We start from the raw sequence: 27,732 nt of genomic DNA, 5'->3' as shown, positions 1-27,732 counted from the left end.
AAACTGCACAGAGTAGACTGACTTAGCTTAGTGCTAATGTTTGTGTTCATAGCTGCTTCAATAAGAACAGACTTCAGGATTGTATATGACATAGGAATGACTGCGTGTATTTACCGTGGCTATAGGAATGGGCTCAGGGTTGCGCTGGGACTGCAGGTGTGTCTGCAGCCGCCGCAGCAGGGGGACACCATTGCGACTCTGTCTCTTTAAGGTCCAGTAGGCATGCAGCCTCTGCATGAACTGACTCTTTCTGGGTACTGTCAGAGTGGCTGTGATCTTACTTAGCCTAGAGAGAGAGAGAGAGAGATGGAGAGGAGGAAGAAGAAGGAGAGATGATGCAGATAAACAAAAAGAGGGGAGATCCATAGCAATGAGTTTTGAATGTGAGCAGCAAATAGTCTGTTTGAACTTGACCAAACTAGTCTCTGATAGACAGTCATGATATATTACATGTACTAGGAAAAAAAAAATACAGAAAATGTGTCATTACTTTTGCACAGGACACATTTTAATTTATACATAATTAGCTAATTATGTAGAAAGCTGAAACAACAGGAACTAGCAGAAAGGACTGATGATATATTTGCATGATCAGTACCATAAGTCACTGTTCCTGACATGTTAAATTATTAACACAACCATTTTTTCAAGGACATAACCACGTTTCATGGTTTGACACCTGTAGTAGTACAGGCTAAAGCCCTTTATTGCAATTTTCAGCAAAGTTTTCATCTCTAACATTCAGTAAGAGCAACAGCTGCTGCATGTTCTGACCAAAATTCCAACTCATCTGTGACTTCTGCCCTAATGTGCTAATTCATACAGATTCTCTCATGCTGTATGTTTCTATGAAAGAATCTGTAATTGTAGCCCTCACTTTCAAACACAGCTTTTACATGGATTTAAAATAATATGAACAGCTTCTTCTTGAGAGCCTCCACTGTAACAAAAATCCATGAGCTGTATGAACGAGCACAACAAGGCAATGATAACAAAGGAGTTGAAACCACTGATTGAATATGAGATATACACAGACTGACCACTTCATTAAGTACACATCCTTGCGTCTACACTCACTGCTCATTTATCAGCTCCACTTACTATATAGGAGCACTTTATAGTTCTGCAATTACAGACTGTAGTCCACCTGTTTCTCTGCATAATTTTGTTCTTCAATGGTCATGACTCACATAAGACCAAAGAGTAGGTATTATTTGGGTGGTGGATCATACTCAGCACTGCAGTGATACTGACATGGGAGTGGTGTATTAGTGTTTGTTGTGTTAGTGTATCTCATATATACACTTCTTGGTTGAAACAAGCAGCCACTGTTGCTCTCACTGGATGTTGGTGATTAAAATTGTGATGTGAATTGAGTCTGTTACAGGTGGGATATGGCCTATGAGAAACCCGAATGTGCAATCTGAATACGACTTGAACCCAACAAATATTTAAGGAATTGTGTATTTGCATGACATAGAAGTGATTTTACCTGTGTGGTGGTATGCATGGCACAGACACCACCGGTGCGGCCGCTCTCCTCTCTGCCAGAATCTTCCTCGCTCTCTTCATCTTCCTCCTGGATTTGGCCTTGGCTCGTTTGGCCCTCTCTGAGCTCCACCCCTTCCCCTCCTCCTCGCCAACTCCACCCACATCCTCCTCGTCCTCTGCCTCTCCCTCACTGTGCGAAGTGCTGGCCCCGCCCACCCCACCCAAGGGGCGGGCGGAGCCTGGAGGGGTGTGGATGTCACAGTAGGCTGTCTTGCGGACACTGAAGGAGGTGCCGTTGGCGCCCGTCTCGCGCACTGGCTCCATCTTCATGTAGAGGCCAGCCTGCTGGGCGCAGGTAACGTGGAAGGCCGTGTAGCAGTTGGCTTTGTGGCACTGGATGCAGGCGCCCGAGCCACGCTGCTTGCAGATGTAGCAGGTCAGCTTCCACCGTGCTGGCGGGATGTGCTCGATGCTGTCAATGGGCTCCAGGAAGACAGTGTTGGCAAAGCAGACCTGAGGATGGAGGGAGAATCAAGTAGGTTAGAAGAAGAGGACAGAAGTTAAGAGAGATAGGAAATAAGCAATACGCAAGTATACTTGACACTACTTAACAATTTACTGTGGTTTGAGGCAAGTTTGTGCAGTGCTAATGAATGGCTTTAAGCTTCCATTAGTTGTTAGCTACATTAGCTACATGTGCACAAGAGTGCTTCAATTTTCTGATATCAAATATTTTAATACAAACTTGCATATATTAACTGTGGTTGGTTGTGACAGATCATCACTTTTTTAAGGCAAACTGGTGTGAAGTGCTCAGGACAAAGTCTCTCAGTCAGACCATCTTAGTATTTGAAATACCAGGGCAGCAAGATTTGGACATAAAATGTGATGTTCAATAAAACTTGGATATCAAGATGGCAATAGGAGATACAATAAACAATTATTAAAATAGTGTATCTGACAGAATGTACCTCAAGTACAGACTTTTTAGTCTAACTAACCTCTCCTTTAAGCAAATAGGAAAAAAAAACAAAAAAACAGAAGCACTATTTATTATTGGCAATAATAAAAATAATTAAATACTAATGGCTACTCAAATCAAAACTGCAAGCACTTTTTTGTGCCCTGTAAGACTGAAAAAGGACAAACTGATACTGATGTAAAGCACTGCCCTTATGAAGCATCAAAAGCTATCTGACTGCTAATGGCACCCCCTTGTGGCCAATTTGTAGTTTGCAGAACATAAATGAGGTCCAGTCAGGATTCCTTGAACAGCTTTTTCCACAAGTGTTTGCGGCCTACAATCACAAAGTTCAGGAACAGCAGGGTTCAAGTCCAGCGCAGGAAGGCACTTGTTGGACTGCTAACCACCAACCTTGTTACATCACTATGGTGCCGTGTGCATCGCAGCCCTTAACAAACATTGTGCATATTGTGATAAAAATATGATTTATGGTGCCGCCCTACTAAACAGTTTTCTGTCAGTGCTCTAATGTTTCTGAACTCACATTTCACAAATCCCGTAGTGGTCAAACTCAGCTATGATGAGCCTAATCACTGTACAGTCTACAAGGGTGAGTAGCAAGTAACAGTGTATAATGTTCTGAATTTTATCTTAGCAGCCACTTCACAACTTTCCAGACACCTACATATTGTGCCAGCACATCAAAAAGCACCCTTCAAAGTGTACACAAATACAACACACAAGTGTGAAGATTACACTAAAGTGTCACTTTACACAAGAGTTACGCTAGAACTCAATGTTCACATCAAAAAATAGAACAATATGGTTTGTGTGTTATACTGAGCCTTCAGCATTAGCATTATGGGAATGTGATTAAAACTAAAGTATTAGCATCAAAATACAACTCAAATTCCAAAAAAGTTGGGACGCTGCGTAAAATGTAAATAAATGTAAATTAAAAAAAAATGGTATGCAATGATCTGCAAATCTCATTGACCCATATTCTATTCACAATAGAACATACAACACATATCACATGTTGAAAGTGAGACATTTTAGCATTTCATGAAAAACATTTACTCATTTAGAACTTGATGGCAGAAACGCATCTCAAAAAAGTTGGGACAGGGCCGTGTCTACCATTGTGTAGCATCCTCTCTTTTAACAACAGTCTCTAAATACCTAGGAAGTGAGGAGACCAGTTACTGGAGTTTTGGGAGAGGAATGTTGTCCCATTCTTGTCTGATGTAGGATTCTAGCTGCTCAACAGTTCTGGGTCTTCTTTGCTGGATTTTTTGTTTCATGATGCGCTAAATGTTTTCTATTGGTGAAAAGTCTGGACTGCAGGCAGGCTTGTTCAGCACCTGGACTCTTTTTCTGCGAAGCCATGCTGTTGTGATGGATGCAGAATGTGGTTTAGCATTGTCTTGTTGAAATATACAAGGCCTTCCCTGAAAGAGATGTTGTCTGGATGGGAGCATATGTTGCTCTAGAACCTCTATATACCGTTCAGCATTGATACTGCCTTTCTAGATGCAACCTCATACCATAAGAGATGTAGCCTTTTGAACTGTGCGCTGATAATAAGCTGGATGGTCCCTCTCCTCTTGAGCTCGCAGTACACGGCATCCGCGATTTCCAAAAAGAATTTAAAATTTTGATTCATCTGACCATAGAACAGTTTTTCATTTTGCCTCAGTCCATTTTAAATGAGCTTTGGCCCACAGAAGCCAGCAGTGTTTCTGGATTGTGTTGACATATGGCTTCTTTGCATGATACAGCTTTAACTTGCGTTTGTGGATTGCATGGCAAACTGTGTTCACAGTCAGTGATTTCTGGAAGTGTTCCTGAGCCCATGCAGTGATTTCCAGTACAGAATCATGCATGTTTTCAATGCAGTTCTGCCTGAGGGCCCGAAGATCACAAGCATCCAATATTGACCGTCGGCCTTGTCCCTTGCGTACAGGGATTTCTCCAGATTTCTCCAGAAGTCTTCACAATTTTACATTGAGGTGCATTTTTCTGAAATTGTTCCACAATTTTTAGATGTGTTTTTTTGCAGATTGGTGAACTTTGCTTCTGAGAGACTCTGCCTCTCTAAAATGCTCTTTTTATACCCAGTCATGTGAGACACTTGCAAATTGCTCCTCCAGCTGTTTTTTTATTAGTACCACTTGTTTTCCAACCTTTTGTTGCCCTGTCTCAACTTATCTGAGACGCGTTGCTGCCATCAAGTTCTAAATGAGTTAATGTTTTTCACGAAATGCTAAAATGTCTCACTTTCAAGGTCTGATATGTGTTCTATGTTCTACTGTGAATAAAATATGGGTCTATGAGATTTGCAAATCATTGCATTCTGTTTTCATTTACATTTATTTACATTTTACATAGCGTCCCAACTTTTTTGGGGTTGTATAATCATTTTATACGTGTATCTGCAACAAAATTGGTTTAACTATTGAAACTGTGATTCCAAACTTTTGAAAGCTTGCATATATATAATTATGTCTATATTTCTGTATCTAGTTATGCTAGTGTGGCTTTTTAGTGCATTTAGGAACAGACAGTTGGCGTAAGAGTAAACATAATTACACAAATTTGCATTAAATTTAGGAAATATTAGTTCATCTGAAATAGGCTTACTGTATGAAGACATGTTCGACTTAGCTAACTCAGTGGTGACAATTTGATCTGTGTGGGCAACCCAGTTACTTGTTCAGTGCTTTGGAATTGCTTCAGACATGTTACAACAGGGAAAAAACAATGCCAATAATTTAGGCTTTTAGGTAATTTAGTCATAATGAAGTGATTATGTAGTAAGCAGAAGCAACACAAAACAGCAGAAAGGCTTCATGATATGCTTGCATGTTTGTGAAGAACAACTGATTATGTAACATTAAAAGGGTGGCTTCTGCAGTGTAGCTGTCTATCACAAAAAATGAAATGGCTTACAGATTGTGTTAGAAATGCTTCACATTTTTATTTATGGCATGATAAATTATAGTACAGCGGCTCAGCTCTGCTTGCCATTCACATAAATAAAGGGTGCTGAAACTTCCGCCTAATCTAACACCTAACTATACACAACCCACAAGCACACAAACACATACACAAACACAAACACACTCACCTCAGGTATCCACAGCGCGCACACAACATGTGCCCATCGGGCATCGTCAGTCTGTTTAAAGGCTCCACCCTTGTTGGGGCAGAGGGCGCAGTCTACAGCTCTGGAGGGCGACTGCAGGCATCGGCGGCACAACCACTGGCCCTCTGGGATGTAAGGCACCCCGTAACACTCCTGATGCACAGCCAGGTTACACATGTCACAAAACAGGATTACATTACTGTTCTGGCACTCGCCATCATTGCAGATGCAGCACACAGCGTCCTCATCAATCAGAGAGTTGGGGTCACCCTGCATGGGAAAGATCAAGACAGTTGGGAAGACAAATGAAGAGGGAGTGAGAGACTACCAAATGGAGAAGCATTTAACAGGGTTGTTCCAATACATGTCGCCACATGCAAATCTCAAGTGATAATATGCATAAAGCAGCCAGATACACTGGATAACTCCGCCTCCTTGCACACAGAAGGATTCAATTCCCTGTTCAGGCACGAATACACGCAAGAATGCTAACACCGCATTTGTCTACCATATTAAGCTGCTCTGGGTAAGCGTATCCACTAAAAATGTACAGGGAAGAGATAGAGAGGTTAAAGATTTTGTACCCATTTCCCAAGCTCAAACAGTATTCCCTGTAGAACAAGATATCTGACTGTATACCGATTGTTCATGCAGTGGGAAACACACCTTGATGACTTCAAAACCGATTTTTTCCTGTAATTTCATTCTTAGAAAATTCGAATTTTTTAATCTACTAGGCAAAAACGGTTTACTTCCAAGGTATTTAATGAAGGCTGATTAGTTCAAATAATGACTTGTGGTATTTAAAAATAACTTGTTTACACCAATGCAGAAAGCAAGTGTGAATATAGAGACACATACCAGCTAACACCAAATGTTTACGGATATGTTTTGTTTGTTTTTGACTACTTTTTTATGACCTTAACAAAGGATTGGAATTGGATCAGGCTTCATATAGCCAACAGTGATCCATTAAAATATGCCTGATTGGCTCAGACATCTCTAGCTAACAAGAATATCACTGTTGTCGGAAGAAAACCTCGTATCTCCATTTTTTTGATGCTTTTCACTTTTTGACATAATTTGAAAATACCTGTTACCTTTTACATTATGTGTAAATTTCATGATGAATGGGCAAAAAAGAAATGACCCAAAATGTCTGGTTCCATTGACTTACATTAAAAGTAAAGTAGGTTTTTCCCTTACCATTTTGGAGATAACACAGCGATATACAGTTGGTGTACAAAATAATGTTAACACTACAGTGAAATAACCTTACTATTTAGCCATTTTATCATCTTCACCTACCATATAGGTGCACTTTGTAGTTTCACAATTACTGCCTGTAGACCCACTGTTACTGCAAAACTGATCAGCTCCCTCTCTACTGATTAACTGAAAAGGACTACTGCAGGACCGCTGCTGACCAGGTACTATTTGGGTGGTGGATCATTCTCAGTACTGCACTGATATGGGCATGGTAATGTGCTGCACTAGCACAAGTGGATCAGATGCAGCAGTGTTGCTGGAGTTTTTAAATATTGTGTACACTTACCGTCCTCTCTATTAGACACACCTAATTTGTTGGTGCCTTATAAGTGTACAAATGGAGACTGTGGTCTCGGTGGTTTTGGCTGAAAGACTATTTTAAGCCCAGCCATGACACCGAGGTGTCAGCAACATCGCTGTGCCTATACTTGTACTAGCACAACACACACTACCATGCCACCACCATGACTCCTTCACTGCTGTGCTAACGATGGTCCACAACCCAAAATATATATCTGATCAGTGGTGGTCCCTTTCTATTAATGATTGTGCAGAGAGTGTGTAGCAACAAATGAGCTACAGTCAGTAAATGCAAACCTACAAATGGCCCCTTTATGGTAGGTGTAGCTGATAAAATGGCCCCTTTATGGTAGGTGTAGCTGATAAAATGGCCCAATGAGTATTTTATGTGGCATTTCTATTATTCAGTACATACTCCGTGTGTGTCATAAGCACAGCTGGAGGATAATGGGGAAGTCACCAGAGATGTTTACATGGTTGCGCTAGAGTAAGTCACCAGATGTTTACAACAACAGAGGTGTTTCTATGGTTGAAAGAAGAACTAAATACTTTAGGAATCAATCCACCTAGAAATACTATAAACCTGCCAACAATGAATGATAGCCAACAGGGGCCAATTAGCACTGCTCACATGAGATCAAGCTAACTGGTTGCATATACCAGCATCATCAGGTGAAGTATTCCTGTAACCACTTGAGGTGAACATTCTCACATTCATCTTGCTGAAATGAGATTAAACAACAGTTAGAAGTATCTGAAGATCTCCATCAAACCTTGTTGTGACTTTCAAAGTAGGACTCCTTCTCCAGACGATCCATCAGGTACTCAAAAACCTCCTGGGGGATTGGCGTTACTCCATCGCTGCGCCGCTTGTCGTTCATGATGTCCAGCCAGATGTAGTCTTCTTCATCAATGTCGTACTCTACCTCCTCATCCAACTCCTCCACCGACTTATCTATGTACCTGTGGGGAGAACATGAATGAGGCAAAAGAGGAAGGGATTGAGCTTTAGTAAGTGTGAAATATAAGCCCAAATCAAAGACAACGTCTGGTACATATGATGCCATAAGTTGTACTGACTGCATTAGGCATCAGAAAGGTAAAACATCAGATCACATCACAAGTAAATATCACAACAGCCTGTTCTGTCTCGGCTTGGAAAATCTCACATAATTTTTTATTTGAAAATTTGTGGCCTATTATTTCCCCAGCACCAGTTCTCAGCAATTCCCACCTGCTGTCTAAAACTCCCCAAACTTCCAATACCAACCAGTCTGGGAGTATAATAGGCATACAGATGCATTCTCTTAGATATGTGATGACAGCCAACAAGTCTTTTCGAACTCCTGCTCAGACAGCTGAATTCACTTGGAGGAGAGCAATTATAAAGGAGTTTGCAGATGACCATGGTTAACTTACAACTATCAACTATAGTGAACACTACAACACACAAAGCGATAGTTTGGCTACAATCATACATCATACATACATCATCTAAACCGCTTATCCTTCTGGGTCGCGGTGGGGTGCTGGAGCCTATCCTAGCTGTCATTGGGCGGAAGGCAGGATACACCCTGGACGGGTCTTGGCTACAATCAAATATACACAATTTTCCCCTTGACCTCAAATATAGCAGATTGCCCAAGAAATGTTTGGTGACTGCAATATGCTTCTTTAGTTCTGCACTAAGCTGCTTGAAAGTAGCACCACATAGGCGCAAAACACTAAACAGGTCTTGGCTGACTGACTAAATTTGGGGTAATTTTAAGTTTACACTTTCCGCCCTCTCTATTAGACACACCTATTTTGTTGGTGCCTTGTAAGTGTACAAGTAGAGGCTGTGGTCTGGGTGGTTTTGGCTGGAAGACTATTTGAAACCCAGCCATGACACTGAGGTTTCAGTAACATCGTTGTGCCTGATATACTTGTACCAGCCCAACACACACTACCATGCCACCACATGACTGTTTCACTGCTGTGCTAATAATGGTCCTCAACCCAAAATATAGGTGGTGCCTTTTTATTGATGATCGAGTAGAAAGTGGCTGATAAACTGTGCAGCGACAAATGACCTACAGTCAGTAAATGCAAACCTACAAAAGACACCTTTATGGTAGGTGCAGCTGATAAAACAGCCAATGAGTATTTCATGTGGCATTTCCATTATTTTGTACACACTCTAAATTAGAGGTAATTTCAAGTTTCATTTTGTGTGGACATGTTTACCTGTAATAAGACAGTGGACGTGGTGGTGCATCTGGCCTCTCCTGATCCAGCTCTCGGAACACTGCTTCAGGCAGCTTCACAGCTGGACCGGGCATGCTACCATGGTGATGTGAGCCCTCTTTCTTTTTCTCTTTACTCTTGTGCTTGCCTGCTTTGGGTGTGGCCCCCGCCCCTTTCCCCCCATTGGCTGCTGCAGGAGTGTCCGGCCTGTCCTTTCCGTTGCCACCACCCTCAGTCCCACCTCCATCACCCCCATTACATGCGGTGGAGCCTCCCGCTCCCGATGTGGGTGCGTCCTCGGCCTCGCTATCCTCCTCCGAAACTACGTCCAGGTCCTCGAAGATGCTGATCCGGTGCACTTTGCCATGGATCTCCAGCTCAACCATGCGCTGAGCTTGGGCATACGTCATCGTCTCCCTGCCAGGAGAATGAGAGCGCTCAGAGTGGTCTGCCGGACTGCCAGGCGTCCCACCCTGTCCAGGAACCCCAGGGCCACCACTAGAGTCAGCCCCGTCTCCCGAGCCGGACAGGGAGACTCGTGGGGGGTCGACCCTTGCGTTTTTTCTGGGGTGTGCCCTGGGCAGGAGGGGGGTTGTCGTGATCATAGTGGTACAGGTGGTACTCTATGCCACTGTAGCTCTTATAGACTTTGCGACAGGTTTCTACAGGACACTCGTAGGGCGGCTTGGTGGCCCGTAGGTTGTGACAGAACGTTTTCACGTCAAAGTCCAGCCCCATGCTGTCAGCGGACCCTGCAGCGGAGAAGTCCAGCTTACATCTGAAAAAGGGAAAGAGTGTAATGTATTAGTCTCCACTTCACAAATAAATACATACATAAGTAAACGAATAAGGTCAAGAGCAGTGAACCCTTTGTGTATTCATCAATACATAATAGTTACGTGCCTAGCATGGTCAGTTACATGACAACTCTGCACTGTACTGGCTAGCAAACTATTCGCAAACAAGTTCCTATGCACAGTCCTGTCATCCAAACGAAGATGACCAGTCGGTTAACAGCTGAAAATATCCCTCACAAAGTACCATTTTAAATTAAAATGTACTGGCGTGTTATTTATAATAAGCTCGTCTGTCACTGAAGTTAAATTTCCGTTAAACAGTGATGAGGTATAAGTTACAGGTGCCACCAGCTTGATGTAAACAACAAACGTTGGCTAAGTTTTCGGAAATATGCAGTTTGAGCTAACGTCTTCACACAACGTAGGCTACGTAAACCTCAAGCATAACCCGAAATGCCTAAAAATAACGGTATCAAAATTGTTAAAATGGCAAGACGTGTCCAGCTCGGTCAGTGTTTTGAGTGTGTAGCTGCAGAGCATCTCGTAACAACGTTTCCCTCCACTGGCTCCCTTCATTCAGCGTCTTAACAGGACATTAAAGCGACGCCCATTCAACAGTTGAAAAATACGAGTTTGAAAGGCCTCAAGTTTGTGAATGTATTTTAAAAGTCGGTACAGACTTCCCTCAAACAAGGCTCGCAGTAAGTGTATTGTTTAGTAGTATCACCATGGTTTACTGCAGTCCTGCAACGAAGGTCTAGCAGCTAACTGCGGCTAACTGCTTCTAGTGTAGCTCAAGCGTCCTCGCGGAAATGAAAAAGAGCTTTCTCCGCATCACACACATGTAAATTCAACAAGACCCTCGAGGAACTCCTATTTAACCCAGTATATTCCCGCAACCATTGCAGATAGGAACTAGTAAACACTCACTACTCCTCCTGTCTCTTGTCAACGGCAGCACAATATCAATATCCAGCCTTCAGTTCCAACGAAGAAGGGCAGAAATTACTCCTGGCTTGCTCCCCTGTATATTAGCGAATCTAAAGGAAGACGGCCCTGACTGTACTGATTTAAAAAAGTAAGGGTAAATATCAGGTGCTTTAATTTTACAGAAGATAATACAGGAACTAATGCGAACAAAAGGTGCTACAGTTGAATGCCATAGGCGCGTGTTTGCACATTCGCCATTTTCACACGATGGGCTCTGGCAAAATAGCGACCTAACCCTAACTGTATAAAATAAATAAATATAAAAAAACACTAACAGAAAGCCTTGAGATTTTAGTTTCTATGAAAACAAGTAAGTAGTACGCACATGTGCCGGATAAAAAAATCGCCTACGTTACTTCCTTCTTTTGAACTCCACCGATCTACGAATCAGGCGACGACTTTCACGTCGCCGTAGACGAGCACATTCTTCCGCGAATGTCACTCTGTGTCCGTTTCTGACGGAGAGAGGTCGCTGTAGTTCACACTGGGCGATTATACTGGACAAAACGAAAGCGTATCACCGTTTCTCTATATTTCCGTCAGGCTATGAAAATAAACGAATGTGCTAATGCGGATCTCTAGTTTGATCGACTAATCCTTTGCGCCATTAATTTGAATTGAGCGCTTCAGCGCAGCACCGACAGGGGGCGCTGTTTACATAGTGCACACAGTAGCACAGAGCTCAATGGAGATCATTCATATAACTATGTTAAAGCGGTGCTGCCTTTCATGGGAGCGACTTTTTAGCCCACCGTAGGAATATTTGTTTTAGTACTTATTTCTGTGTAAGCCCGTTCTTTATATATATATATATATATATGTATAAAGAGACGAATGCAGGGTGCTGTGGAAAATACTACTCAAAGAAAACGTATGTTAATCAGACTAATCACCATTTTAGTATTCTCAATATTACAAAACTATTTTACACTGGTCATTTTGGATAGCAGACATCACATCTAAATGGATGTTGTTTACATCTCAACCATTGATTATGCACTTTAATCTCGGTCTTGCTTGGGATTTAACTGGTCAGTATTCTCTGTAGTGTTGTTTACTGCTCTTTTATCTACCCCTGACCAGTGTTCAGTATGTAATAAACTCCATGTAATGCATACTTATCTAAACTGATATTTGTCAAAAATCCATAGAATGTTAAAGTATTTTTCACAAGGTTTCTATGGCAATCTTTTAATTCTATCACTGTAGATAGATAGCCTATTCTAGTAACCTAATAAATACACTGATAGCTGTGTCAGTCTCTCAAGTGCTGAAAAAAAAGACATTCCACTGTACATGCTGCTTATCCCTAGTTTTCCTTTGAAGGATATACATATGCAGAGACACAGTTCTATTTTCCAATGTTTAAAACAAAGAATCTGCATACCTTCTTTCCTGTGCATCACATATGCAAAGAAATACTTGAAGGACATGCACTATATTAAGCACCAGGGTTGGGTAGTGACAGAACACACTGTCATCTTTACATTTGAAATATTTCTATATATTGCTTCATGTAGATTTGGCTATTTCGCTAAATGTGAGATCAGGAAAGCAATCAGAAAAAGAAAGTAATAAGAAAAAAATTCTACAATTAAATTCAGTTATGTAAGGAGTAAAAATGGTTGTGTTTAAACAGGAACAGAAAATGTCCTGAAAACATCAGACCATATCCACCTGGCCAACACTCTGCACTAAAAAAAAACAAAACACCACACAGACACACAAAACCAGGATGCTATTATCAAGCACAAAATTATGTTTATTTATTTCTTTAAACATATACAGAGTCTTTGTGATCGGAGTGCAGCTTGTTTGGGCTGGGCTGAATAACGTAATGCAGAGAGAGGTGTACTCTAGGCAGAAGCAATCAAGAACATAGCTTTGATGAGGAAAAAAGGTAACTAACAATAAATAATAATTCAGTTCCACATCTGCTAAAGGTTTAAATAGACTTGGCAAAGTGGATGCAAAATACAACAAATAACAGAGGACAGAAATCTCTTACTAGAAGTGTTTCACCCAAAAGCAGAGGATTCTGCATAATAGCCTATATAAAAAGTCCAATTCAAACTGAATTGATGGAATAATAAAATGTACACTAGGGAAAGGCCCCAAAAGGAAAACAAAAATGAAGGTATACAAAGCAAAGGAGTTATACATATATTAATTACAGGCAACCTGTACAATTCACAGCTTGGCAGAACCACGGTTTCATGACCTCCTCAAACACGGGGTAGAAAAAAGTGGCTCCATTTATAGGAACTGTGTAGTGGAGAGCCTGACCATGCTGGTCAAAGTATTTGAGTTGCAAAGATCAGGCTTCGATTGTGGAAGGGGAAAAGTGCAGTTATATAGCAGTGTCCTCAGGGAGCTAGGCCATTCTGCTCAAAATCAGACCCAAAGCCATTTTAACCCCTAACAAAATAATAATTCGAAAATAAAAAAAATTGCAAAAGAAAGCAGAAATAATCAGGTGCATGACCGATCCATGCTCTGCCCACAAACATCTTGGAGCAGCTGGTTTAAACTCGGAAACGCTTGTAGTTTTTTGCTGTGTAATTGAGCTAGGTGGCATCATGGTAGCAAACTTGTTATTGTTAACTTATTGTTTCCAGCCTGCGTAGTTTTGATTAGCTTTAGCAACTTAGGCCAGCCCAGCAGTGTAGAGAGTCAATGTTACGTAGTAACTCTAACCAAAAACGGCAATAATTTGAACTGCACTTTTGCCAAATATTCTGAGTAGCTGTCCAATCTCAACTACAAAAGAAGACATTTATGGGCAAAGCATGTGTCAATTGCAACTATTTGTGACACACATACACAGTGTGGTATTTGTATCTGCACATGGCTTAGGGCTGGATTTTACATTAAGTTTCATACTCAGTACTTTACATAATATCTAGATAACCTGGTCAGTTTGTTGGACTAGAGTTAATGTATTGCCTTGTGCACTGAACTGTGTGCTTGTACGCGTAGTCACTGTTGCTCACCGCTCATTTTACCGCTCATTTGCTCACCGCTAAATTAGATCAGTCAGGACACACTAGCAGCACTGAAAAAATGCTAAGAAAGTTATTAGACCATATAAACAAGTCTACTGATTGCACTGCCCTACAAGGAAAAAAAAACAAAAAAAAACACAAAAAACAATACACCCAATGCAAAATGCTAATCAATATAGTTGTAAGTTATAACAAGGGGAAAAAAAAAAATCATAGAAATCTAATTTAAACTAAACTCACATTAGTCGGTGTATGGAACACTAGGCAGTCCTGTACAGTGCCAAAGTCAATGCTGGCCCCTGGTGTGTGGATAAGGCTTGTGGCAAGGCCATTTCTGAAAGCTTTTTATTTCTTTTTTTTTTTCTTGCTTTTTCATTTTTTTTTTTATCGTGAAAGAGGGCGGAATTGCACTTAAATCTGCGCAGCTACACTTTCCCTATCTTACACAACTGCTACATTCTGAGACACCTCCGACATGCACGCACAACTTGTCCAAAGCCACTCATCCCCATCTTTACAAACTAATAGAATGGACTGAATTTTGTAAACTTGTAAACTTTACAATGAGCATGCAAACGCGCTGTTTTTGCCTCAACACGCACAACATGAAACAAGCACCACATGAAATTTGAGTTCATTTTTCCACAAATGTAATTACAGCGATGGTATGGCCCTTGTTGTCCACTATCAAGACAGCAAAAGCATGCAAGTGGCCAACGTTTTAGGAGGTTACGATGTTGGTATAAACATTTGCGAATTCTCACATTGTGCTTGTTAACGGCTTCGCGATGGGGCCGTAAACCAAAAGGTTTTTGTTTTACACTTGATACTAAATTAAGAGGATGGTTCATGCAGTGCTTTACATGAAGGGCTTTTAAAATTGTAAACAATCTAACAAAAAACTCAAGTGGTGGGAAGTGTGAGAAGAAAAAAATGATATTGCATTAAAAACAGGAGATTCCTAGTAACTCAAGGAAGTGCCAGCCTTTTTGAAGGGAGGCTTGTTGATTTATATTTGGAAATCTGTTTGGTTACCAAGGCACTACATTCTCCTTGAATGTCTCTTTTGCATGTAGGGAATCTGCAATGTGGTCTGAGACTGCATTTTGTGTTGGTGGCCAATTCCAGCAGTAACTGTCTTATATTTAAAAAAACAAAAACAAAACATTAGGGTACCAACCAGAGCTATATATCTAGGGAGTTTAATAAACGCAGGTTGAGATTTTGTGCTCTACCTTTTTACTATTACAGGTAGATCAACAAAACTCTAAATAGATTCTTCTAGAGTTCCTGAAATAATTTGTTTCTCTGAGTGTTCATTTATCTACAGCTCTGGTCGCCACCACCTTCCTGTTTACTTTCTACTAGGCCTGTCAAACAGTGATTTGCTGAGTTGTGGTGGAAAAGTACAACAAAAACAACAAAAAAACAAAAAACAGACCACATGAGATTATGACCAATTATGGCTGTAGAATTCATAAAGGCCATAGTGATATTACAGACAAATGCAGACTTCCTTTCACTCGCTCAAGCACACGTGCACATACACACATTATTTACAGGCTCTGGGGTTATGTACAGGTGCATCTGCCGTCAAAGGCAGGATGTTACTGACATCATTACCACTGGACCAATGCAAAAGAACTATGGGTACTGTGGTTTCAATGTGAGGCCAGGGTAACCCCACACGGTATTTGAATGCAGGACTCTGGTGTAACAAACCTCTTACCAGAGACTGATTTGAATGGGCCACTGAATGGGTATCAACTCAAGACTACATAGCTTTGCATTACAAAGAAACACAAGTTACTGAAGCTATTGGCCCAGAACATTGCTTGTAGAATGGGCAGGAGTACATCTGGTGACATAATTACACAGTCCTAGCGCTGCCAGGGCACACGGGGGTGTCCGAGCCATTCAACGCCATGGGAAACGATTGCAGTGCAGGGTTGGCCAATGCAGAGAAGGGTACCATACCCGCCGTGCCAAGCATGTTCACTGGCCCCATTGTGCCAACTGGACAGGGAATTCCAGGCCACTGGGTTGAGTACCCAGGGTTCGGCATCACCCCTCCAAAAGGACCGGTGGGAAGCAGGTAGCCGGCTGGCTGGAGGACAGGTGAGGGGGTGGTGCTGAGGGCGGGGGGCACTGCAGGACCCAGAGCAGCTGAGAGCGGGCAGGGAAGCGGCAGCTGGAACTGCAATGAGCTTGGAGGGACTGGAGGCCTTATCTGCACACAAGAAGGCGAGAGACTACATAAACAAGGATACTGTCACAACCACATGTAGCCCTCTAGTGGTAATAAGAAGGTACTCCAGTTTCTGCCTATCCTTCAACATTGCTGAAAGGATAACTGGAGAGAGGGTACTCACAGGAGAGAAAATAACTGACCTATAATAATAAGGTTATATTTGGAAGAAAGTGCAGCAGTATTGCTGTTTTTAAATGCACCACAGTCAATGTTGCCAACGTTTTGGGGAAATTACTAAAGATACACTATCCTGTACCAGTCAGCCAGTCAAATACTTTGCATGTTACATACCAGAACCCTGCCAGGTAAAACTAATCCAACTCCAAAAGTGCTTAACAGATCATTTGGGAAGGCATTTGGGAAAAAAAATGGTGAACAAAACGTACCTGATTTGTGGCTCCACCCATAGGCATGGAAGTGGCCTTGAAGTCCTGATGGCGTTGCTGCTGTTTGATCTGGTTGAGAGAAGGCCGTGGCTGAGGGCCGGCAGCAAGTGTTTCTTTTGCCCAGTCGTCGACCAGCTTGTGCAAGTCATCTGTAAATGTCCCGGTTTTATTGTTGCTGTTGTTTGTCTGAGCCTGAGCCAGTGTTGTGATTGGCCGAGGAGCAGGTGCAGGCGTAACCACAGGGGGTGGGACTGATTGCTGATTGGATGCTGAGGTCACAGGGGTGGCACCAGTGCTGTGCGATGACCCTACAAGAGACAGTTGACAATTTAAAAAATTATCATGAATAAATGAATAAGCAAGCCTAGAAATCTCGTTTGCCTGAGCTGTCGATAATCAGTTGGCTGCTCACTGACGTCAACATGTTCAACTACACTAAACAGACATGATCCTGAATGGTTAATTACATTTGACCAATTAAGACGTAATATCTGCCTATTATGCATTAAGTTTTAACTGTTTTGATGCAATAAGCAGCCAAAAGATTATGAATGAACCCACTAGCATGACTGCTGAAACATACACGTCAAAAAATCAAAAGATGCACACAAAAATAACAGAAATAGCACTTCACTGAAGTCACACCACATATCGCCATGCACTAGGAAAAAAATAGAAAAAGTTAAATAAATGAAGTGACAAAACACTTCATTATTACATTTTCAAAACGCTGCTGTACACTCTATTGCGAACACACGAAGCAGACTGCAGCACTCACATAAGTGGCCATGCCCAAAGACAGAACGAAAAAATTAAAAGAAGAAAGTCGAGGGAGGATGAGAAAAAAAAACGTAAGGAAGAAAAGGGGACAGCAGAAGAGAGTAAATAGGATAGTTACTACTACTGCGCTCTTTGCCTAGACATAGTCGTTTCAGAGTGGACCCTATAGAAAGGCAAAACAATACAGACACACATGGTTAGGGGGGGAGGCAGGAAACAATGCACACCACACAGCTCATTGGACAAGCTGCTGGAGAGCCAAAGACAGCGGCCAATCAGTGAATAGAAACAGGATCAGAAGGAGGTGCTGGGAGATTTAATTAGCCAGTATATGTTGGGTGCTGGGGGAGGTGGGTGCAGGTGATCATAGAAAAGGACTCTGAGGGGCAGTTCGCAAATAAGAAAAAGAAAGCTGAAAGTGGAATAAATCTTAGTGTAATGACTAAAGACTGAAGCCCTATCATGTCTACCATTCTAATAAAAGGAGCATGAAATCAAATTTACTCATCTTTCTTCTTACCCCAATTGTAAATGATAAGTCAGGACATATTAGCTTTCTCACTTTGGGACTGGAACTACGAGGCTAATGTATATAAGTAATGGAACCTAAAACACTGAGAAATTACAGGAAATGATTAGCCTTTTTGAGGAAGGAAGCTTGTGAGGAAGGTAAATTCGAAGCTAAAAGAAACGTAAAGCCAAGAATTTTAGATTTGTAGTTAAAATTTCAGCATCAATTATCACATTAACAAGCTGAAACTGAAGTTAAAAAAATGCATATGAAAGCTGTGCAAAAAAATCTTATACTGCTACAATCAAGCAACAGCTTTGTTTGCATTTTCAGTAAAATATAATGTGCAATAAGTTAAATGATAAATTACTTGCATGTTGTCATTCAATAAAGGTTTCACGAAAGACGAAAGAGATTTTGCTGGTTTGATTAATGATAACATGGCTTCCTTTTTTACTTAGGAATAGCCACTTTGACAGTAAAGTCTCAATTTTACAAACAAGATTCTAAAATTCTCATATACCTTTGTGCCAATATTCAAGACTAAATTCAAAACAGCACCAAAATTCATGACCTTGGATACAACCTGAATGGCTCACTGAATTGGGACTTTCTTGAGACTTAAAATTCAACACTTGAGACTTACTTGATAATTATGGCTAAAAGACTTGATTATACTTGCAAACTGACTGCTTGTTTATACTTATGCTGCCAACACAATGGACAGGACTCATCAGTTTACCAAAAAGAACTTCATGGGTTTAAAATGGGTATGTAAGAGTAAGGCTAGTTTATGGACCAACAGATACTAAGTATATTCCTAGAACTCCACCGTTATGTAAAAGGTCTGAAAGAAAAAAGAAAATACTGAAATTGTCCTTTAAGCAAATCCAAGGCAAAGCAGATGACAAACTTCTTTGTCTCTTGGCAACAAATGAGATCTAAATTTAGTATACTGAACATTTCACAGACCCCTATTTTTTGCACCTCATGGAAAAAAAACATGAATTGCAATGTTGCTTTGAGCTTAAGTGAGAGTAAGAACTTGTATAATCAGTTTGGGGGGTGGGGCTGTAAATATATTAATACATATATTAACAGAACTAAAAGGAAACAAATAGAAAAAGTTGAAATTAAGCTACACTTAAAAGAAACAAGGTCAAAGTGCTGCTATTAAAGCAATTAAAGCAGAATAAAGAAATTATAGAGACATAAAATTCTACAAAACTGAGTAGCAGAGGCAGCCTTTTCTTTGTTTAAAGAGAGTCATGCAGTGGAGAGCCAGAGAGGAAGAAGTGAGGTAAGAATTCAAAATACAGCCCTGATGATCTCCCAAAGTGACCCTGGCTCGTGCCTCTGGCATGCACGTCTTCCGAATCCAAACATGAGTCAGCGCCAATCGTCCTCTTACGCTGGCATGGGGACTTTTTTTTTTTTCTTTTTTAAACATGACCCGAGCGAACCGGGGACGATTAGTGAAAGAAAGAAAGCACATGTACAGAAGATACAAAGGCTTTGGCATAAACCCACAGGTATACTCTCTCAAAAGAGTTCAAGGTTTCAAGGCCCATGTTTGGGGGAAGACAGGGTTAACATTATCTGGTAAGCAGAAGCGGCGCACAAAGCGTTTGTATGAAAGAAAATGATTGAAAACAATACAGGTACATAAACCAAGGGCCTGAAGAGCTGACAGAGGGATAACATGGTGGACGAGTGGAAAAACAGGTGAAAATGTGAGTATAGTACATGAAAAATGTATGGCTGTGCTGAGGAAGTGTTTTTGTTGGGGGTGGGGGGGGGCAGGGATGGGGTGATCAAATAAGAAACCACTGCATAAAATATTGGGGTGTGGGTGACAGAGGAAAGAAAGAAAGAAAGAAAGAAAGACAGACAGACAAAGACAGAAAGAAAAGAGAAAGTAAGAGACAGGGAAGGGAGATGGGATGAGCGAAGTAAAGTAGAAAAGAACAAATACAAACAGATGGACAGAGACACGGGTCCACTGAGGAATCTAGTGCGCGGTTTGCTACTAGATTTATAGGTGACTCTCTCGGATGTTTGGTGGTAAACGGTCCAGCCTGTGAAAAACGAATATAAAAGGGAGAGAAGAAAGAGAGAGAAAGAAGGAGAAATAGAGAGAGAGAAAGAGAGAGAGAGAGAGAGAAAGAGAGAGTGGTGTAACAGCGAACACATCAGGGATCAGAGACCGGCATCATCTCAGCATTGTCAGTAAGGCACAGCCAAAGACAACAGGACTAATGGTCAAGTTCATGATGGATGGGTCAATGTGTGAGCGTGAGACAACCTGGGGACATTTTGGGCCCTGTTAAGTTGGCCAGCAGCACCTACTTTTGGACAACCAAGTTAAAAAAAAAGGATGCAGTCATCTTTTTGATTAAAGATTTCCATATGCACTTAAATATGTGGTGGTAACACTGTAGAGGTTTTGAAAATCCAGACCCTGAATCCAGTTTCCCGTCCTGGATTTTGTAACCACTGATAGGCAGAGACGTTCAACAACTCCATTCATGTAAGTATGAGTCGGTCTCTTTAATAGATAATCTTTGTTTTAGTTTTGTTTCGTTTTTAGCTGCAGGCACTGCATAGGACAAAAGTAAAACATTATTCAAAGCAGACATTTTTTTGTAATGTGCCTTTCATTATAGAATAAATCTTCAGTCTGAAAAACAACTGAAGAGCTACAAGCAGTAAATGTGGTGTTTAAAGGAAAAAGACAAAACAATTTAAAATGGCTGGTTAGTATGTAGTTTATATCGTACGTATGGTATATAACACTAATCCAGATGAAGTTTTATAAAGTTTTAAAGGAATGTGATCTGTAATTTAACTTCAGCTAGATTAGCTGGCAACTTTAGCTCTAACAGCTACTGCATTAGAATGTACTCTGTAGGATGGTGACCCTAATTTGTTCAATTTGCAGGCAAGTTGCAAATCACTTAATATATGACCTGCTGACTTGTCCCCATCTCTGCTGGTAGGTATGACTGTACATGGCCAAATGGTTACATCAACAGTTCAATTAACTGTTACTGATTACACAATCCAGGACCGGAAACTGGATTCAAGGTCTGGATTTGAAACCCAGACCTTGTAGAGCACATAAGGGAGTCAATCTCTTGTGAGCGATGTGCGTTTTTGTGGAATGCCATCAATTCATAAAAAGCCAGCACATGGCAGAGTGATATCACATCTTATCTGTATCTTAAAACGTTAGGTATGGTTTTTATGACTGGTTAACTGTGAGCAATATACACAGGCAGTTTTCAAAGGCATTTCATTTTCTTTCTCTTCCTTCCTATCATGAGCATCATGTTTGGAGGATAGTATGATGCCATCTCTACAAATTAAGCAAGGAAATTTTCTGGGTGTATGAAGGACATTGAGTATTTGAATATATCATAAAGATTTAGACCAATTAGAGACAACAGTAAAACAACAGCCACTATTTAGTAACTTTATGAAAACTATGTTGTGCATTGTACGCAGCTAATTGGATGATCAGATTACGCAATTATCTTGTTTTACAAATGTATTTTTTACCAATGATTTCATATTTCCTCTTATTCCTTAAATAGCTTTTCAAATGTTGAATAATAATAGTAAGAAGAAGATGATGACCAAGAAGAAGAAGCAAAACCCACAGCTACTTCAAAGACCCTCTCTCAAACAGTGGAATACTGAAGGAAAATGTGCTAATAATTTCTTGTTCATATTTACTTTATTTCATGTCTGTTGTTCAATTTTAAGATCTCACTGTCTGCTGGAAACACTCAATGTGTGTCCATGTTATAGATTAGAATCAGCCTAATCACTTGAGCGTGGGAAATCTACCACTTTGAATTGGCATCTGGCTCAATATGACAATTGCCATACTCTACCGTACACAAATGACACCCTTGACTTCTCTGGTTACTTTATGCTCATCAAAATACTTGTGTTATGTGCCTGTATTTAAAGCCCCAGGGAGCCTTAATATGTGCTTTCTATCTAACTGGGTTAATCTTTGTCTAACTGGACATATAATATACGTACATAAAGTATGTCCTATGACTAATTTTTCTATTCAATTTCAATTTCACCCGAATTTCTCTTCTTTCAGAGTGACCTGGGCAGATCTATCTGTCTGTCCCCACTCATGTGGGTGATGGTAGTTGTTCTACCTACACAGCTATAATAAAACTGTGTTCCCTGATGGCAAACCTGGCAAGCAAGAGCTAAAAGCCCAGTGAAAGCTAACCTGGCAAGCACCCTGCCTCATCTGTCTGCTTACCTATCGTCCGTTCATCCAATTGGCCATGGCAGCATTCAATGTGTGCATTCTGCACTCCATGTACATCCAGCAGTGAAATCAATAAAAACCTCACTTTCTTTAAAACATCTCCACATAAGTTGGACAAAGTTTCAGAGACGCATAAACACAGTGGAGTCCGCACAACAACCACCTGCACATGTAGAGCCAGTTTTCACTCACTTTTAGTTCAGCATGAGCAGTGTAGCCAGCTGTGAGCACTGGACTGTGGGATATCAATCGTTATTATTAGAATTTTAGGTCCAAAAAGTTTTCAGACTTTTTTTTTAAGCAGTATTGTTATATTTCTATCTAGTTTATTCAACATTTAGTGGATATTTAATGTAACACTCAATTTTAACATCATAGAAACACTAATAATTTACACTGGTGTTCCCTGGGACTTTAAAAGGTGCAATTTGTCTCCAACAGTTTGTCTCCTTCCTACAGTATTGTGTGTACGCACTGTGTGTGTGTATAAATGACACACAGATGGGGGAATCTAAGCATGCCAGTAATGCACCATGTGTCCATGCAAATTCATATGCTCAGCACTTTCACAAAGACTTCTATATGGGCACAATAAAGATGTGTGTATATGACACGGCGAGAATTAAGATATTGAACGTGCCACTGAGGCACACCATGTGATAAAGTAAATAGGGGTTATACAAACACACAGTAATGCTTCTGCTATGGGTACTCTGTGGGTGTGTCTGTGTGGGAGTGTGTGTGGGTATATGATTGTATTGTTACCTTGTCCAGGAGGAGTGTGTGTGGGTGAGCCGCAGATGTTGTCAGAAGACAGAGAGACTTTGAGTGAGCAGGGCTGCTGGGTTTGGACTGGCTGCAGTGGCTCGGACACTGGACTCTGCAGCGTGGCCAGGCTTGAACCCACTGAGCTGTTACCTAGAATCGAGCTCTTGGCTGGAGAAGCAGACGCACTGGAAGAAGTCTCAGCTGCAGAGAAATAGAAATTTGGATGGTACTGAAAATGGAAATAAAAGTTTCAGAGGATCATTTTGTGTAAAGCAACCATTAATGGCAGCTAACTTTAGGTAAAGCATTATTTTACCATTTATTTGGAAATGCACACTGAAGTTGTAACTGAAAGGATTATCCTCTCATTAATTGATGCGCAGGCCTTTCCTTCCTTCTCTGCATGATAGTTATGAATATTTCAAATCATTTTTTGCGCTTCTTTATTTTCACTGTATTAGCATTGTCATTCATTTTTTCATTACTAGTGTAACCGCGAAAATGCTATTTGATAAACTGCACTACTGTTTAAGAGTTTAGAATCACGTGTTATACAGCTATTTTATTTTATACAAGGTAACAAATACAATACTGTGTAATGATCTTTTTACAATCTCTTGATTTTTTGATCCCCACTTCTCATATATGAGGCAATTAATTTTATTGTAACTTCATTCTTAAATAGGACTTGCAAGTTTGGGTAATAAAACATCCTGGAAATGTTCTGTGTTTCATGTGTTCATCTATCCTACACAATGTGAGCTTCAGATAAAAAAAAATAAAAAATCAAAAATCACATTAAAAAATCAACCAGACAATCGGGCTCTGGCCAATTTGACTGTAAAGAAATCTGAATAACTGGATACAACAATTTATGATCAGTGCTTCCCTTTTTAAAACACCTGAATAGTGGTTCCAAACTTTTGAGCTGTGGAGTGTATGCCAGTAGGGTAATCTACTTTAAATTACTTAATCGATTGACATTTTATCAGTAATTCAGTCATATTATGACTACTAGGCAACAAGAGTAGTCAAAGAACTGGATCTTGAAGTCCTCAGTGAAAACTACACCTACATCTATTTAAAAATGTTGTATTACTTTGTGCACGTATGCACACACTCATGCTTACCTCGGTTGTTTTTGAGCTGTTGCACCATGGGGTTGAGGAGCTTGCCTGCCTTGAGTTTGTGTTTGGAGGCTCTGCGGCGGCGGCCTGTCGGGGGTGCTGCATGAAGGAAACCCATGCTGGGTGGCACGGGACGGCCCAGCCGAGAGTAAAGCTGCTCTATCTCGCTTCTTTGATTAGCCTGCAGCTCCGAGATTTCCTTCATATGCCTGAGTGAGAGATGAAAAAAGTTCTATTTAAAATAGCCAACCTCTATTCATGCACACTTTTGTAAACCCACAGCACTGTTCAAGTCACTTGTAATGTTCTTCTAAAGTCTGCAAACCTTAGTGTGTTAATATATGCATGTGATGTGCAGAGTTCTTTTTGCTGCTGCTGTAATTCTGCAGTTTCCTCTGAGATGACTCAGGTATCTATCTATCTGTCTATGATATGTTGTATGTTGTGCTTTCTTTACTTCTCTCTGAGCCTCTGGAGCTCCTTCTTCATATCTGCGTCTTCAAACTCCGAGTCATTATCACTGCTGACATATGTAGAGTGGGCGTGACTGGCGACACAGGGGGCATGTCCATTTTGAAGTGGAGGACGGCTGGGTGAATCGGAGCTCTGCACGCTGCTACTGCGGCCAGAGCGACGGAAAAAGGCCACCGCCCGCTTCATCAGATCACTGCCACTGTGCTCTGAAAGAGCATGTGCAGGTTGTGTGGGTTTATTGGGTGGAGCAAAGCAGTTGTCGTCTTCACCGGAATCTGAGGTGAGATGGAGGCCGTGCTGCGTCGCTGTATCAATTGACAGGGAGGTCGGAGCATGAGGGAGTGAAGGTGCGGCTTCTGGGCTGGATGGGGGCATCTCCTACAAAAAATGACCATTGCAACAATGGAATAGTTAAGCGAAAAATCTGAAATCTAATTGACAAAATCACAGTGAAAACAACCATCTTGAAACCTGAATTTTGTACATTTTTAAAGAGAAAAGTATGTCACTCAGTGTCACATAAGTAAGCCTATTTTAGAAGACTTAACAACTGGACACATTTTGAGGAAAGTGTGAAATCATGCCATAGTTACACCGGTCTGTCACTTCGCTATTTTCTTTACCGTGGTGAAGCATAAATCAGTCAGGCATGGGCGATCTTGATGTGATGTGATTTTGAAGCTAACGTCTAACATTACTGAGCATTACTGAATGTTACACTGACTGAGGCCCAGTCCACATGTATCCAGATATGTTTGAAAACAGATTTTTTTTCCCCCTGCATTCTGGCTATCCATGCACATGAAAAACTAAAGTTTTTTGAAAACACGCTAGAAGGTGGAGATTTTTTTAAAAATCTATTTTCAGTGTTTTTGTGTGGACAGGCATTTTTTTTTAAAACACTGACATCACGCTGTTTACTGACACATGGTTGTTACTGCTTTCATTTATGGAGCAGAATTACGTCTGAAATATGGCTAACAAATGAGTTGTTTCTGTGCGTTTGGAAGTTTAGGGGTTTATAACTTTTTCATTTTACTTTTTAATTACACTCTAGTGAAGAGGCATCAGAATGTAATGTCAGGATGTCAATTCTTTTAAACTGGGTGTTAGCTTGATTGCAAACATTACAAAAACCTCAGTGATTCTAAACATTCTAAAAGATATGTGACTCGATGATCATTAACCATTTAGTCAGATCTAAAAAAAATCCTAAGCCAGGAGGAAAAAATGATGTTGCAGAGTCTTAGCCATGGGAATAAACACACTGACACAGAAGCAAGTGGTAGGATTTCTAGCACTTTTTTAAGCTCACTTTCTGACAAAAAAAATCAGACTTTGAATGTGTGAAACACTGAAATAATGAGGTCTGATGGTCTGCAAATCAAAGCCTAAAGTATTTTTTAACATGATACAATCACTATTAGAAACTCTCTGCATCAGCTTCACGGTGCACTCCATTCAGTGCACAGCATACGCTCAATGCTCAAGGCATATGACATATAATTTTATGATGTATTATCGTCCTCTACTGGGCTGCCATGCTTAAGTGAGTCGTTTGTGTTTTTGTGTAGATAGAGATTATTCATTCTAAAATATACCTCTGTTTTCTATGGGCTCATGCTTCCAGGGCTACCAAAGTTTTTGGGGTAAAGTTACCCTAAAGGAACTTGGTTTGAAGCAAAATTAAGCGCTACCATAACAATGTCTTTGTGTTCCTGTATCTTTCACTGTTTAATTGAATTTTTCGCCAAGTTTACTCGCATTAATGGGACAAGCAGCTTTGGGCACGCAGTTCAGTAGATGCTAACTGGTGGGGAGTTAGCTTCCATTATTTACTTGTTAGTCACATTAGCCTCAGAGTGCAAGTTGAAAACTAAAGAAGCAAAACATGGACTTCATTTCAGTAAGGTAAAATTTGTACATTTTCTACCACACTATTACTTCATTTTACCTCACAAAATTGTTTCAGGTGCCCGTAATGAAAAAATTACTTAAGGACAAAATTAGTGACCTAAAAGTGCACGTTTTACGATGGTACTGTTTTGCGCACCTGATAGAAGTCAGGAGGAGCTGAGTAACGATTGCTGTGGGACTTGGCTTGGACTCTGTTGTCAGTTAAGGAAACTCTAGTATCCATGGTTACTGCAGCCCCTCCCTCATCTTGAGCAGTCACTGCTGAGCTGCAAGTGCTTTGGCTCCTCCTGCCGCGTTCCAAACGATGCACAACATCCGGAGGTGTTGGAACAATCTATAGAACATGTATCTGATAAATGCAAGAGCAGCACATACAATGTATTTCAAAAAAAATTATGTTTATCCGGTTATAAACAGTTACTGCTTTACATCTTACCTTGAAGCGACTCGTGGATGAATTGTGTCCACTAGAGCTGCCTGTTGAGTCATTTCTAATGAGTAGCCTGTTCAAAGCTAATGAAGGCAAAAGAAATATATGAATACATTAATTTCATTCTCAAATAATTTTCATCATGTTCTAATACGTGTTCCCATTTCCTGTATTTCCTATCCCGTATTCTTTAACTATTGCTTTATAGTTACTTTAAGGTACAAAGTTGTACCTGAGCTAGTTAGCAGTAGAACTGGGCCGTATTTTTCAAAATATTTAATCCATATAAGACAAGAGTCATTATTTAATACATCATTTTTCTACTCTATTCAAAAGTAATCATATAATTACATATTTGTTTATGTAGTGAGAAACGTAATTACATTCACATTCAATTTAAGTTCATATTTGATTTACATTCTGTATTGACAGGCCGGAGTCTGCATGCCTTCCCTTTGTTTCAATGTCCAGAAGTGGCTCAAAAAACAAAAAAAAAGGTGGCAACTGGATGGTTTTTCCCTTTCCAACAGAAATGTGGTATTGACTGCAAATTTGACTTGAATTTCTCTGCTTGTGCAAATGAGCTGAGTGAGAAATA

General features: G+C 40.6%; 2 protein-coding genes across 2 annotated transcripts in view; both read right to left on the bottom strand.

Annotated features, from left to right (window-relative positions):
• The window catches only part of brpf1 (bromodomain and PHD finger containing, 1), a 29,320-nt gene extending 17,537 nt beyond the window's left edge, over positions 1 to 11,783 (bottom strand). The window contains 7 exon segments of the mRNA XM_036578940.1: positions 115 to 286; positions 1,493 to 2,004; positions 5,586 to 5,873; positions 7,946 to 8,135; positions 9,399 to 9,943; positions 9,945 to 10,176; positions 11,511 to 11,783. Of these exon segments, the coding sequence (XP_036434833.1) occupies positions 115 to 286; positions 1,493 to 2,004; positions 5,586 to 5,873; positions 7,946 to 8,135; positions 9,399 to 9,943; positions 9,945 to 10,136 (1,899 nt within the window). The 5' untranslated portion in view covers positions 10,137 to 10,176; positions 11,511 to 11,783.
• A 1,913-nt stretch (positions 11,784 to 13,696) lies between these two features.
• Positions 13,697 to 27,732, bottom strand: part of LOC118814074 (serine/threonine-protein kinase WNK2-like) — a 78,456-nt gene continuing 64,420 nt past the window's right edge. Inside the window, exons 22-30 of the mRNA XM_036579736.1 lie at positions 27,141 to 27,217; positions 26,841 to 27,038; positions 24,771 to 25,165; positions 24,317 to 24,522; positions 23,184 to 23,387; positions 20,098 to 20,196; positions 17,726 to 17,770; positions 16,828 to 17,135; positions 13,697 to 16,420 (exon numbers count right to left, since the gene is read on the bottom strand). Of these exons, the coding sequence (XP_036435629.1) occupies positions 16,061 to 16,420; positions 16,828 to 17,135; positions 17,726 to 17,770; positions 20,098 to 20,196; positions 23,184 to 23,387; positions 24,317 to 24,522; positions 24,771 to 25,165; positions 26,841 to 27,038; positions 27,141 to 27,217 (1,892 nt within the window). The 3' untranslated portion in view covers positions 13,697 to 16,060. The remainder of the gene's footprint in view (positions 16,421 to 16,827; positions 17,136 to 17,725; positions 17,771 to 20,097; positions 20,197 to 23,183; positions 23,388 to 24,316; positions 24,523 to 24,770; positions 25,166 to 26,840; positions 27,039 to 27,140; positions 27,218 to 27,732) is intronic.

This window comes from Colossoma macropomum, unplaced genomic scaffold, assembly GCF_904425465.1.
Source record: "Colossoma macropomum unplaced genomic scaffold, Colossoma_macropomum, whole genome shotgun sequence".
In the NCBI taxonomy this organism is placed as follows: domain Eukaryota; kingdom Metazoa; phylum Chordata; class Actinopteri; order Characiformes; family Serrasalmidae; genus Colossoma; species Colossoma macropomum.
This window is presented reverse-complemented; position numbering and strand designations above follow the sequence as displayed.